Below are 13,508 nucleotides of genomic sequence, written 5' to 3' on the forward strand. Positions count from 1 at the left end.
GAGGAGAACTTGCTATCTAATGAGGTGATCTATTCCAAATTTGTTTCATAAGTTTTCTCATACTGAGTAGAAATCTGTCTCTGCCTAAATTTAGTCTTCCAGAGCTTTTCATGTCATATTTTTTTCAGTTTTCATGACACTTTCTAGTTACTTCAACATTCTTGCTTGCTTTCCCGGATACCCTCCAGTTTGTCAAAGCCTGTCTAGATATTTTGAGGTGGAGCATTTGATATCTTAGTTCCCCCACCAAGGATCAAATCCTTGTCCCCTGCAGTGGAAGAGCGGAGTCTTAACCACTGGACTGGCAGTGAAGTCTCTATTTTTAAAAGGAGCAGTATACTCTAGATTTGGTCTCAGTGTAGAGCTAAAATATCATCCTTAACTTTGATTTCTAATTACTATCTCTGAATCATGTTCTGCTTTTTAGTAGGCAGAGAAAATGTGGAATAATGTAGAACGGGTCATATTGCCTAGCTGGAGTTGTACCTTTACAGTTGTAGTTTTGAGTGAGTACACTGCTGGGCCCTGTTTGTTGTATTCTATGAGATGGGGCTAACTGTAGTTTGTACCTCAGAGGTAAGGTTATGGAAGGATCAATTAGTCCATATAAAGTGCTTAATTTACATGTTAAAAATGACATTTATTACTGAAGTGTGATGTTTTTATTACATTTCTCAGTTGTCTCGCTGCATAACAAACCGATAAAAACTAAAAAACAGTGATTTAGTTCTTTTTCATGACTCTGTGGCTTGTCTGGATTCTTCTGGACATTTTTTCACATGGTGTTGGCTGTAGTCATTCATTGCTGTCTTCAGCTGGGTCTGAAGTACCCGTGTGGCTTCACTAAACATGTCTCATGACTGCGGCTGACTTGACCTTTGTAGGAGGATAATTTTTGTTGTTGTTTTTTTTTAACGCTGGCTTAGGGCTCAAAGAGAGCAATAGGGGAAACTGCTAGTCCTCATAAGGGTTAGGTCTGGAACTGGAATAGGAGTCCTCTTTATCACATTCTGTTTCGTTAAAGCTAATCAACAAAGTTAACCCTGACTCAGGAGCATGATGGAGGCCATCTCTGGAGTCAGTCTACCACAATTCTGTTCTTTCACAGTTAGCCTTTTGAACCAAATTTAATCTTTAATCCAGTCTGTCTTGCCTTTTTTTTTTTGTTTAAATCTTAATTTTTTACCTTTATGTCATCAAAAGATTTTAAGTTTGTCATGTATCCCTTTCTCAACTTTTTATTTTGAACAGCTTTACTGAGGTATAGTTGACACAAAGAACTGCATGTATTTATTTAATGGGTACAGAGTGATGAGTTGCTTTTTCAACTTTTTGTAGTCAGCATTTTATCAGAAACATTGACCACTGTGTTGACACTTGGTCCTTTTGGTCTATCATTAGGCCAGTAAGCAGCCTGACTTTTGCCTTTTGTTACTTGTAGGTTCCGGTTCAGTTCAGTTGCTCAGTCGAGTCCGACTCTTTGCGATCCCATGGACTGTGCAGCATGCCAGGCCTCCCTGTCCATCGCCAACTCCCAGAGTCTACCCAAACTCATGTCCATTGAGTCAGTGATACCATCCAACCATCTTTATCCTCTGTCGTCCCCTTCTCCTACCTTCGGTCTTTCCCAGCATCAGGGTCTTTTCAAATGAGTCAACTCTTCACATCAGGTGGCCAAAGTATTGGAGTTTCAGCTTCACCATCAGTCCTTCCAATAAACACTCAGGACTGATCTCCTTTAGGATGGACTGGTTGAATCTTCTTGCAATCCAAGGGACTCTCAAGAGTCTTCTCCAACAACACCACAGTTCAAAAGCATCAGTTCTTCTGTGCTCAGATTTCTTTATAATCCAGCTCTAACATCCACACATGACCACTGGAAAAACCATAGCCTTGACTCAATGGACCTTTGTTGGCAAAGTAATGTCTCTGCTTTTTTTTTTTTTTTGGTCTCTGCTTTTTAATATGCTGTCTAGGTTGGTCATAACTTTTCTTCCAAGGAGTGAGTGTCTTTTAATTTCATGGCTGCAGTCACCATCTGCAGTGATTTTGGAGCCCCAAAAAATAAAGTCTGCCACTGTTGGCCATGAAGTGATGGGACTGGATGCCATGGTCTTAGTTTTCTGAATATTGAGTTTTAAACCAACTTTTTCACTCTCCTTTCACTTTCATCAAGAAACTCTTTAGTTTTTCACTTTCTGCCGTAAGGGTGGTGTCATCTGCATATCTGAGGTTATTGCTATTTCTCCCAGCAATCTTGATTGCAGCTTGTGCTTCATCCAGCCCAGCGTTTCTCATGATGTACTCTGCATATAAGTTAAATAAGCAGGGTGACAATATACAGCCTTGACGTACTCCTTTCCCTATTTGGAACCAGTCTGTTATTCCATGTCTAGTTCTAACTGTTGCTTCCTGACCTGCAAGTTTCTCAAGACGCAAGTCAGATGGTCTGGTATTCCCATCTCTTTCAGAATTTTCCACAGTTTATTATGATCCACACAGTCAAAGACTTTGGCATAGTCAATAAAACAAATAGATGTTTTTCTGGAACTCTCTTGCTTTTTCAATGATCCAGCAGATGTTGGCAATTTGACCCCTGGTTCCTCTGCCTTTTCTAAAGCCTGCTTGAACATCTGGAATTTCATGGTTCACGTATTGTTGAAGCCTGGCTTGGAGAGTTTTGAGCATTACTTTATTAGTGTGTGAGATAAGTGCATCAGGTTAATAAATAGCTTTAAAAAGTAGTTTTTTTTGTGATTATTTTAATCAGATATTATGGATAAATTCAGTGTTCACCTTGGAGGAAGAGGTACTTAATTGCTAATTGAAAAATTCTCAATGTGAGTTACCCTAATGTAAAACAGTAGTTTTTAGAGAGAGAGAAGCTACCACTCATAAAAGATGGGTTACAAATTCTCATGGCATTTATTGACACCCAGCCTAAGTAACTTCTCCAAGTTTGTATACTTATTTTAAATGATTTACCCTTAGCTAACTGCACATGTTTGTGCCCTTCATCTTTACAATGGGTTAGATAAAAGTCGTTGAAAAGTGGAAGGACATGACCAGGCTGTGTTAATCCTTAGTTTCTATAGTCCCTTCCCTGCTTGACATTTTTTCCTTGTTCTGTCTTGCTCACTGTTTTCAGTGCCTCACACAGTGACATTTATGTTTTGGAGAATAAGTCAGTGTTAAAAAAAAAAAAAATACGTGAAGCAGTAAAATGTGACTTAGAAATACCTAGATAGGGAACTGATTTCATGGTTAGGCTTTTACGTGTCACTCTTTCATTTGGAGATATTCTTCATATAATCTTAAATGTACATAAATGAGCCAAAGAGCAGTTTAATTAATCTAAAGTTATTTGTGAATTCTGGTTAATTGCAATACACTTTTTCTTTAGTTAGACTTCATAGCATAACCTTTAGCCTAGCCAGTCAAGTGGAATTGATCCTTCCAGGTATGGAGTGCCATAGTCTAAACCTCGACAGACTCCAAAGCCATGCTATACGGTCTCCTGGGTGTTCATTGGAAGGACTGATGCTGAAGCTGAAACTCCAATACTTTGGCCACCTGATGTGAAGAGCTGACTCATTTGAAAAGACCCTGATGCTGGGAAAGATTGAGGGCAGGAGGAAAAGGGGACGACAGAGGATGAGATGGTTGGATGGCATCACCGACTCAATGGACATGGGTTTGGGTGGACTCTGGGAGTTGGTGATGGACAGGGAGGCCTGGTGTGCTGCAGTTCATGGGATCGCAAAGAGTCAGACACAACCCAGCAACTGAACTGAACTCCCATAGTTGAATGAATAATGCATTTTGTGTTAAGATACAAAACTTGAAAAGGCCTGGGCATTTAATTTTAAAAACAAAACACTATATTAATTGGAACGCTCTTACACTGTTGAGGCAGATCCTCAAAGACCAACCCTAGTGTTCACAGTGTTCATGCCTCAAAAGAGGGTGATAGTGTCTAAGGGACAAAACGGCAGGAAGTTTGAATTCTGCTGAGTCTTCGGTTGTAGGCATTCCTCCTTCAGAGAAGGCAGTGGTGTTTCAAACCCAGAGGGTTACTTTATTTCTAGTCTGGTTGAGGTTCCACCCTTGTGTGTGTATGTGTGTACGTTCGGTTGTGTCCAACTCTTTGTGGCTCCATGGGCTAAAGTCCGCCAGGCTTCTCTATCCTTGAGATTTTCCAGGGAAGAATACTGGAGTGGGTTGCTATTTCCTACTCCAGGGGATCTTCTCCACCCAAGGATCAAACCCACATCTCCTGCATTGATTGGCAGGTGCGTTCTTTACCGTTAGCACCACCTAGGAATCCTTAAAATTTAACTCAGTGAAGGAATGAATGACAGAACACTTTTGCAGCTGAAAGATGACAGCTTGGGTGTCATGTAATAAGAATTTTGTTACCTAACCAAAGTGCTCTTCTGATTTCAGGCCAGCTAATAATCACAGGAAACATTATTTCAGGTTGAATTCTGTCACCTCCAACCTTTTTCTGTAGTGCATTGCAACCTGTTCCTACTACCAACTTGGAACTAACCAGTTCATTTGAGTATATGTAGTTTTAAGTTGTAGGAAGGGGAGAGAAGCCAGATTAAAGCTTACTCACCCACTTACCATTTGGAACTTGATAATGGGATAAACAAAAAGTTAGAGTTACTGTTTAAAAGCATTTTTCAAACTGTTTGGCATATAAGTAAGTGCTGTATAGACTGAACTACTGGGCAACTACAAGAATAGAAACCAAGAATTAAATACCCTTTTTCCTTGTTAAAATTGAGACTTGTTTGGGACTAAGCCCAGTTGAAAATTGACTTTTGATTCATAGAGTATATTTAGTAGGAAGTGGAGAATTTTTAAAAACAGTAAACATTTTTCCTAATTGTACTAATGAAATACTACCTTTCTCTTCCTTAAAGAAAATCATTATTTTATTGTGCCTTAATCCCCCTAATACAGTGAAGTCATGTTTTTCTGAAATCATTTGTAGAATTTAATTATTAGCATGTTTGGATTTAATTAGATTGTTACAGTTTTGAACAGAATTACGTAGGGTGAAGTTTTACTTGTTGTTTGGGGTGATTGGTAAACATATATCTTATTAGCTGAGAATCACTTTAATGAACTAACAGTTTACTCTTCAGATCTTTAATTCTCATACTCCTACCAGTGTTTTAATTTAGATAGGAAAAATAGAACTTTTACTTTGAATAGCTTTTTACCTTAGAAGGTATTACTTTAATTGTAGTCTTATAGATGAAGTTTTGTTCTGCTTCCTCTGTCATGGACTGTGGTAGTGTCTATTATAGTAACGGTTTCTGCTTAAGTCATATACCGTCACAGTCTCAAAAGGTTAATGTCTACCTTCTTTCCATTTTAGTGTCATGACTACCTTGAAACTGAAAAGTTTGCCAGTTTGTTAAATATATATTAATAAAACATAATACATAATAACAAAGTTTTATCAACTTTCATGCTTTCACATTCATTGAAACATGCAGTCTTTATCAGCATGTAAATTAATACGCACTATGATGGAAAGGCCAATATTCAAATTAGCCTTAAATAGTAAGCTGAACACTAATTTCAAATTTTAAGTATTGCTGTCCAAATTGCTTCTGCTTTTAAACTACAAATTTATGACCCTACTACATTAAAAAGTAATATTATTGGCAATGACTGAGTATTAAAATTTTATAACTTAAGTTGTGTGTGTTTTGGAAATGCAGATTCTTTCAATTTTGTAAGTATTTTAGTCTTAATTATGACTGTTTCTTTTCTCCCCAAGTCTCTTTTGGAAAAGTTCTTGATCCCCAATGCTTCACAAGCAGAGAGCAAAGTCTTCTATTTGAAAATGAAAGGAGACTACTACCGCTACTTGGCTGAGGTTGCGGCTGGTGATGACAAGAAAGGTATGCTGCCTCAGCCTGTTTGCTAGACGTTATAAAGTAACAGAGGCCGGAGGTGGTCTCTTCTGTAGTGTACACAATGGTTCTGTGATTTTTTAATTGCCTAGAAGGACAGATGAAGAGCAGCAAATGGACTCTGCTCACTCTTCCTTGCTCTATTTTCTCCCTCTCCCTCTCTGTTTCTCTCTCTTCCCCCAGTCCCTCTCCCTCCCTTCTTTTTTTCCTTTTTCCTGAGACTGTATAGTTGACTCTTGAAGAACACAGATTGAACTGCACAGATCCATTTACACAGATTTTTTTTTTCTGTAAATGTTATAGTACTATGTTATACAAGGTTGGACGTGAAGGGCCAGCTGTAAAATTATACTCAGATCGGCTGCATGAACAGTTGGCACCCATCCCTGAGCCCCATGGTGTTCAAGGGTCAGCTGTATACCTCCTGCCTAGTAATTGGTTTCGTAAAATGTATGATTGCTCACAAGTCAATTTTATGTATAGGAATGTTTCCTCACAATGTTAAGACATAGTAATTACAGCATAACTGTAGAGCAGTACAGACTAATTAAAAATTATACTGAGATGGTTACAGAGTTATTTTTGTCTTGACATTGATCAGTGACTAGGGTAGGTTTCTAGGAGAAGCTAATTTTTTTAAATTTAGGAGCCAGTTAAAGTTGCTGCAGCTTAGTATTTTAGAATTTATTACTGGATGAGTAAAGGTTTGGTTTGAGGGATGAAAGCAAAGTACTTTTCATTGATACATTTTGGTGCCTTTTATTATCCAGGGATTGTGGATCAGTCACAGCAAGCATACCAAGAAGCTTTTGAAATCAGCAAAAAGGAAATGCAACCAACACATCCTATCAGACTGGGTCTGGCCCTTAACTTCTCTGTGTTCTATTATGAGATTCTGAACTCCCCTGAGAAAGCCTGCTCTCTTGCAAAGACAGTATGTATTTTTTACCTGTTACGTGGAAATTGAATAGTTGTCATTATTTGAGCACTGAAATGTGACTTTTTTTGGTCATAGGCATTTGATGAAGCCATTGCTGAACTTGATACATTAAGTGAAGAGTCATACAAAGACAGCACGCTAATAATGCAGTTACTGAGAGATAATTTGACAGTAAGTAGCTAACAGCACTGTGAATGGTTAATTAATAATGAAGAGATTATAGGCGCATTTCTGTTTTATTGTACTTCCAGATATTGTGGTTTTTACAAATGAAGGCTTGTTGAAACTCTGTTGAGCAGGATTCTCGCAAAAGCATTTGCTCATCTCATGTCTCTGTCACATTTTGGTAATTTTCAGTGATTCAAATCCTCCAACAAAGATTTCAGTGGCTAAAGGCTCAATTGATGATAAACTTTTTTTTAGCAATAAAGTATTTTCTAATCTATGTACATTGGTTTTTTTAAACACATAATACATGCTTAATAGACTGCAGTATGGTATAAATATAAAAGATCCTATCTGCTTTAAAAACTGAAGAAAACCATCTTACAGAAGCTGAAATACTAGACCAAGGACTAAAAATGTGCCCTTTTACTAGTTACATATTTATTAAAATTCAGGTTTTTAGAATAATTTTGTAATTCATGATTTTGAACTTTCAGTTATATAGGCCATTTTATTTTTCATTTCAATGCAAATAATTCTGTTCTTCCATTTTAGTCACAGGAGAGTTTTGCTTTTAGTTTCAAAAGTATGCTTAAGTTGTCTTTGAAGTCTATTAAAAATGGTGACCATAAAGTTGCCTGTATATTCATGTAGGGCTTCTCTGGTGTGGATCAGAGGTAAAGAATCTGCCTGCCAGTGCAGGAGACTCACAGGTTCAATCCCTGGAGAAGGAAATGGCAACCCACTCCAGTATTCTTACATGGGAAATACCAAACTCATGTCCATTGAGTCAATGATGCCATCTAACCATCTCACCCTCTGTCGTCCCCTTCTCCTGCCTTCAGTCTTTCCCAACATCAGGGTCTTTTCAAATGAGTCAGTTCTTCGCATCAGGTGGCCAAAATATTGAAGTTTCAGCTTCAACATCAGTCCTTCCAATCAACACCCAGGACTGACTTCCTTTAGGATGGCCTGGTTGGATCTCCTTGCAGTCCAAGGGACTGAAGAGTCCTTTCCAACACCACAGTTCAAAAGCATCAATTCTTCTGCGCTCAGCTTTTTCTTAATAGTCCAACTCTCACATCCATACATGACTACTAGAAAAACCATAGCCTTGACTAGACGAACTTTTGTTGACAAAGTAATGTCTCAGCTTTTTAATATGCTGTCTAGATTCTCATAGGAGCGCAATAAATGTAATACACTTAAATCTTCCCCAGAACATCTCTTGCCCCTCGTCCATGGAGAAATTGTCTTCCACTAAACTTATCCTTGGTGCCAAAAAGGTTGAGGCCTGCTGCTCTAGACTGAAAAACATTAAAACCGCAATGCCAATATCACACTGAGAAAGTACACAGTTAATTCCTTAATAGTAAATTTCTTTCATTCAGTTATCACTTGTTTTTTTGTATTGTCTTTGTGTTGTATATTGTCTTTTTTTTTCCCCCAATAGTTTTTTTTTTTTTACTTGCATTGAGATCCAAATAGTCTATATATTGCAGTTGGTTGATACGTCTCTTTGGGCCCATGGGTTTTCACATTCTTCACATAGATAATAAATTTGAAGTTAGGAGGCTTGAGTGAGAAAAGTGTTTAAGTATCTGTTATGTGCCAGATAAAGAGTTAGGAGTGAAGATTATAGTTAAGTGCTACTTTTTTTTTTAATTAACTTTAGGTCCTTTTCCTTTGGGGACTGTACGTCATTTATATACATTTCACTTTTCTCAGCTTTATTTTATCTAGTCCATTGCCAATTTTCTGAACCAATTATATATTCTAGTGTTGAATGTTCTCAGCAGTTTTTTGAACAATATTGTATACTTGTTTGTTATTAAACACTGAAAATTATTTTAGAAAGTGTAATTGGGGGCTTCCTATACACTTGGAACATTATTGTTTTCAAGAGGGTATGGTATAGTCCATTATAAAGAGGGAGTAATTTTATGTACATTTAAATGAAAGAAGTACTTCAGTTTGTTAGCTCATTTTTCATATTTTTCTGGTTTGAAATGATGAGATACTTCTAAAAGGTAGAATTTGAGATCCAATCACTACTGAATTGCATTGTCCGCATTTTTTGAGAAGGCCTGATCTGAAATATATACTTGCTGAATTTTGATATCGGTATAGCTTGAAGAGCATACTACAACAGCTGAGTCAGAAGAAAACCCAAGGTTCAGATTCTGATTTTGTCACTATTATGTGCCTTCTCTGAGCCCTAGTTGTATCGCCTGTTATCATTATAGGGTTGATCGTCCAATCACTTATATGTCAAGCAAAGAAATTTTTTGTAGAAACTAATATTTGAGTCTGTGTCCAGTTGACAAATACTGTAAACACATAACCCTGGGAAGAGAAACACCTTTTATCCAGTTTTTCATGTTTATGTGGAAAATGCAAGGATCCTTGAAAGTTAAAAGTGGAAAGATAATGTTGAAGGATAATTTTATCTTGTCTTACAAGACTCCCAGTTTAATAAAAGCATACAGACTTTTAGAGATCATTCGGCTAACTGTATAATTGTTCAAAGAGTCTCCTTTCCAGGCCAGAAATATACTTGATTAATAAAACTAATGGGTAATTTGGGGGATAGAAAAACATTAATAAGGTTCCCCTTCCTTCATTTTCCAGTGTGAAGCAATGTAGAATTTCAAGGTCATCTTGAAATAGTCCTTCTATAATTACCTCTAAAAATCATTGTAGGGTGGTAAGACTTAGAAAAACTGTTAATATTTGAAGCAGCTGAGATAATTTTAAAAATCATCTTTTTAACCTGATGAAAAGCTGTAACATTAATCTAAAAATCAGTAGGATTTATAGTCCTGCCACTTTGAGACAGTTCACTTTTTACGTCTTGTAAGATTTGGTTCTGACCATACTGTTTTGTGTTTAACTATATATTTTGAATCAGACAAATTCATAAAAGGTATGTTTTCCTAAACTAAAAATGTTAGTAAAGTTAAACTGTATTTTAGTCCAGACTTGCTCCTGACTCTTGATTGAATGTCATAGACTGTGGTACTCTCTTTAGAATGGGAGTCTAAAGCTACGAGGTGGAAGTAGTCAGCCTGAGCTCCTTGAGCATGGGCCAAGTTGAGGGTTCTGGTTTAGTTGCACTGAACTTACACAGTGCAGCTTTTGAAGACAGTCTATATCTGATAGCTATTGATGTTTAGAATTGGCATTTCTATGATTTCATCTACTTATTCTTTACCTTCTATGAATAGCCAAGAATTTTCTTAATTTGATTTTGTTATTTAAAGACAACTCTGGTATGTAGTCACTGTGCTTACAGAATTATTAGGTAGGAAATAAATGAGTTATATTGAGGTGTTTTTAAAATTTATTAAAGTATAGTTGATTTATGATGTGTCAATTTCTGCTGTACAGCAAAGTGATTCAGCTACACGTATGTACATTCTTTTTCATATTACTTTCCATTATGGTTTAATCACAGGATATTAGATAGTTTCCTGGAGGTGTTTTATATCTTCAGGCTATTTTCAGTGCTGCTATTTTTTAAGCCTTCCAATAATTGTGCTTACATTCTTGTACCTTGGCGTATATAATAAAAAATTTTCAAGCTGAAATATACTAAAATTTCTTTGTTTCTCTTTTAACTAGTTGTGGACATCGGATACCCAAGGAGACGAAGCTGAAGCAGGAGAAGGAGGGGAAAATTAACCGGCCTTCCAACTTTTGTCTGCCTCATTCTAAAATTTACACAGTAGACCATTTGTCATCCATGCTGTCCCACAAATAGTTTTTTGTTTACGATTTATGACAGGTTTATGTTACTTCTATTTGAATTTCTATATTTCCCATGTGGTTTTTATGTTTAATATTAGGGGAGTAGAGCCAGTTAACATTTAGGGAGTTATCTGTTTTCATCTTGAGGTGGCCAATATGGGGATGTGGAATTTTTATACAAGTTATAAATGTTTGGCATAGTACTTTTGGTACATTGTGGCTTCACAAGGGCCAGTGTTAAAACTGCTTCCATGTCTAAGCAAAGAAAACTGCCTGCATATTGGTATGTCCTGGTGGGGAATAAAAGGGATAATTGGTTCCAGTCACAGGTGGTGTTGTGGGTACTTCTTAGGTTTGGAGCACTTACAAAGCTGTAGTAGAAATGGATATCCCATGGATATTGCATGTTAAACCATGTGTTATCTGTGGAATACTCAGACGCAGTGTGCACACTGTTGACTGCAGCTACAGAAGTGTTCCTTTAGTTGTGACCCAATTTACTCTGGATAAGGGCAGAAACGGTTCACATTCCATTATTTGTAAAGTTACCTGCTGTTTGCTTTCATTATTTTTGCTACACTCATTTTATTTGTATTTAAATGTTTTAGGCAACCTAAGAACAAATGTACAAGTAAAGATGCAGTAAAAATGAATTGCTTGATATTCATTACTTCATGTATATCAAGCACAGCAGTAAAACAAAAACCCATGTATTTAACTTTTTTTAGTTTTTTTTTTTTGCTTTTGTGATTTTTTTTTTGATACTTGCCTAACATGCATGTGCTGTAAAAAATAGTTAACAGGGAAATAACTTGAGATGATGGCTAGCTTTGTTTAATGTCTTATGAGATTTTCATGAACAATCCAAGCATAATTGTTAAGAACACGTGTATTAAGTTCATGTAAGTGGAATAAAAGTTTTATGAATGGACTTTTCAACTACTTTCTCTACAGCTTTTCATGTAAATTAGTCTTTTGGTTCTGAAACTTCTCTAAAGAAAATTGTACATTTTTGGAAATTTATTCCTTATTCCCTCTTGGCAGCTAATGGGCTTTTACCAAGTTTGAATACAAAGTTTATCATAACAGTAAAATACTACTAAGATAACTACTACTGTTCCCAACCATGTCCTGTACTCCCCCCTCCCCCTGAAAATTTTTTTCAGAGACGGGGAGTTGATTGAAAAAAGTAATGTTGTTCCATTTAAAATTTTGGTATATGGCATTTTCTAACTTAGGAAGCCACAATGTTCTTGGCCCATCATGACATTGGGTAGCATTAACTGTAAGTTTCGTGCTTCCAAATCACTTTTGTTTTTAAGAATTTCTTGATATTCTTAATAGCCTGCCTTCAATTTTGATCCTTTCTTCTATTTGTCAGGTGCACAGGATTACCTTTTTTAGCCTCTGTCTTGTCACCAACCATTCCTACTTGGTGGCCATGTACTTGGGGGAAAAGGCCGCATGATCTTTCTGGCTCCACTCGATGTCTAAGGACACCCTGCTTCCTTTGCTTGCATCCCACAGACTATTTCCCTCTTCCTGTTCACTGCAGCGAATCTCTCCTGAGTTGATGAGATTGTGTTATCTCCCTATACACCCTACCTATCCTGAATGGTCTGTCATTGTCTTTGCCTTTAAATTCCTTCCCCTTCCTCTCTTTAAATAATGATGGGGCTAAGTAATACCCAAAGCTCACCCTACCAACTATTTCCTCAGTACCTTGCAGAAAACACCAAACAAAAATAACCATTTTAAAAGAGGTGTATTTTTTTTTTTCTTCTAGAATGTAAGCTCCTCAAGAGCAGGGACAATGTTTTCTGTATGTTCTATTGTGCCTAGTACACTGTAAATGCTCAATAAATACTGATGATGGGAGGCAGTGAGTCTTGATGATAAGGGTGAGAAACTGAAATCCCAAATACTGTTTTGTTGTTTGTTTTATTATGACCTCAGATTAAATTGGGAATTAGCCCTCTGGGACAACTGTCCCAAATATTACATTCAAATAAAAGTGCAATGGAGGCCTTGGGGTCTTTCTTTCAAGGAGAAAAAGATTTCTTATGCATTTGGGACAACATGATAATGCATCTTCACTCACAGCTCTTTTCTTTTTCTGTTAATTTCTCCTGACCGCCAGGCCAAGGACATGAAATAATCTTTTTATAGCTACAGGGAATGAAGCTAGACTGAGGAGATGGATCTTATTCACGTAAATTACAAATAAAATCTAAAGCTTGTCTCATTTGCCTACTCACGTGCCTCAGTCATCTGCTAAGCTAGTTTGATTCTGAAATTGTGATAACATTTCATTAATATTAGCTGTTAATATGTTTCTGCATAGTAGTGCCCAGTAGATAAAGGAAGATTTCAACCTGAGATTTTTTTTTTTTGCCTTGAGACCTGAATAATAAGTTTTTTATAACATGTCTTAAATTGCCCCCAATTCAGGCTTCATGACTGTTCCTGTCAACAGTCCCAGAAATTTGGGAGACCTCAGCAGTGTAACTATAGGAGCTAAATTCTTTTTCCTTCTTGTCTTCCCTAAAAAGAGTCACCAATCTCGCCATGGCCCAGAGCATATTTTTTTTTTTTTTTTCTTTCAGAGCATATTTTAAAAACTAGTTAAAGCCAGTTTGTCATCTGCAAAGATTTACTTGTGGTCAGGTCTTAACTTTACTGGGCTTCCTTTGTGGCTCAGATGGTAAAGCGTCTGC

The 13,508-nt window shown here is 36.9% G+C and overlaps 1 protein-coding gene across 3 annotated transcripts in view; it reads left to right on the plus strand.

Annotated features, from left to right (window-relative positions):
- The window catches only part of YWHAZ (tyrosine 3-monooxygenase/tryptophan 5-monooxygenase activation protein zeta), a 33,423-nt gene extending 20,607 nt beyond the window's left edge, over window positions 1-12,816 (plus strand). For all 3 annotated transcript variants that reach the window (XM_043483246.1, XM_043483248.1, XM_043483247.1), the window contains exons 3-6: window positions 5,801-5,924; window positions 6,707-6,870; window positions 6,952-7,047; window positions 10,666-12,816. In XM_043483246.1, the coding sequence (XP_043339181.1) occupies window positions 5,801-5,924; window positions 6,707-6,870; window positions 6,952-7,047; window positions 10,666-10,725 (444 nt within the window). In that variant the 3' untranslated portion in view covers window positions 10,726-12,816. The remainder of the gene's footprint in view (window positions 1-5,800; window positions 5,925-6,706; window positions 6,871-6,951; window positions 7,048-10,665) is intronic.
- The last annotated feature ends 692 nt before the right edge of the window (window positions 12,817-13,508 follow it).

This window comes from Cervus canadensis, chromosome 12 (assembly GCF_019320065.1).
Source record: "Cervus canadensis isolate Bull #8, Minnesota chromosome 12, ASM1932006v1, whole genome shotgun sequence".
NCBI classification, from domain to species: Eukaryota; Metazoa; Chordata; class Mammalia; order Artiodactyla; family Cervidae; genus Cervus; species Cervus canadensis.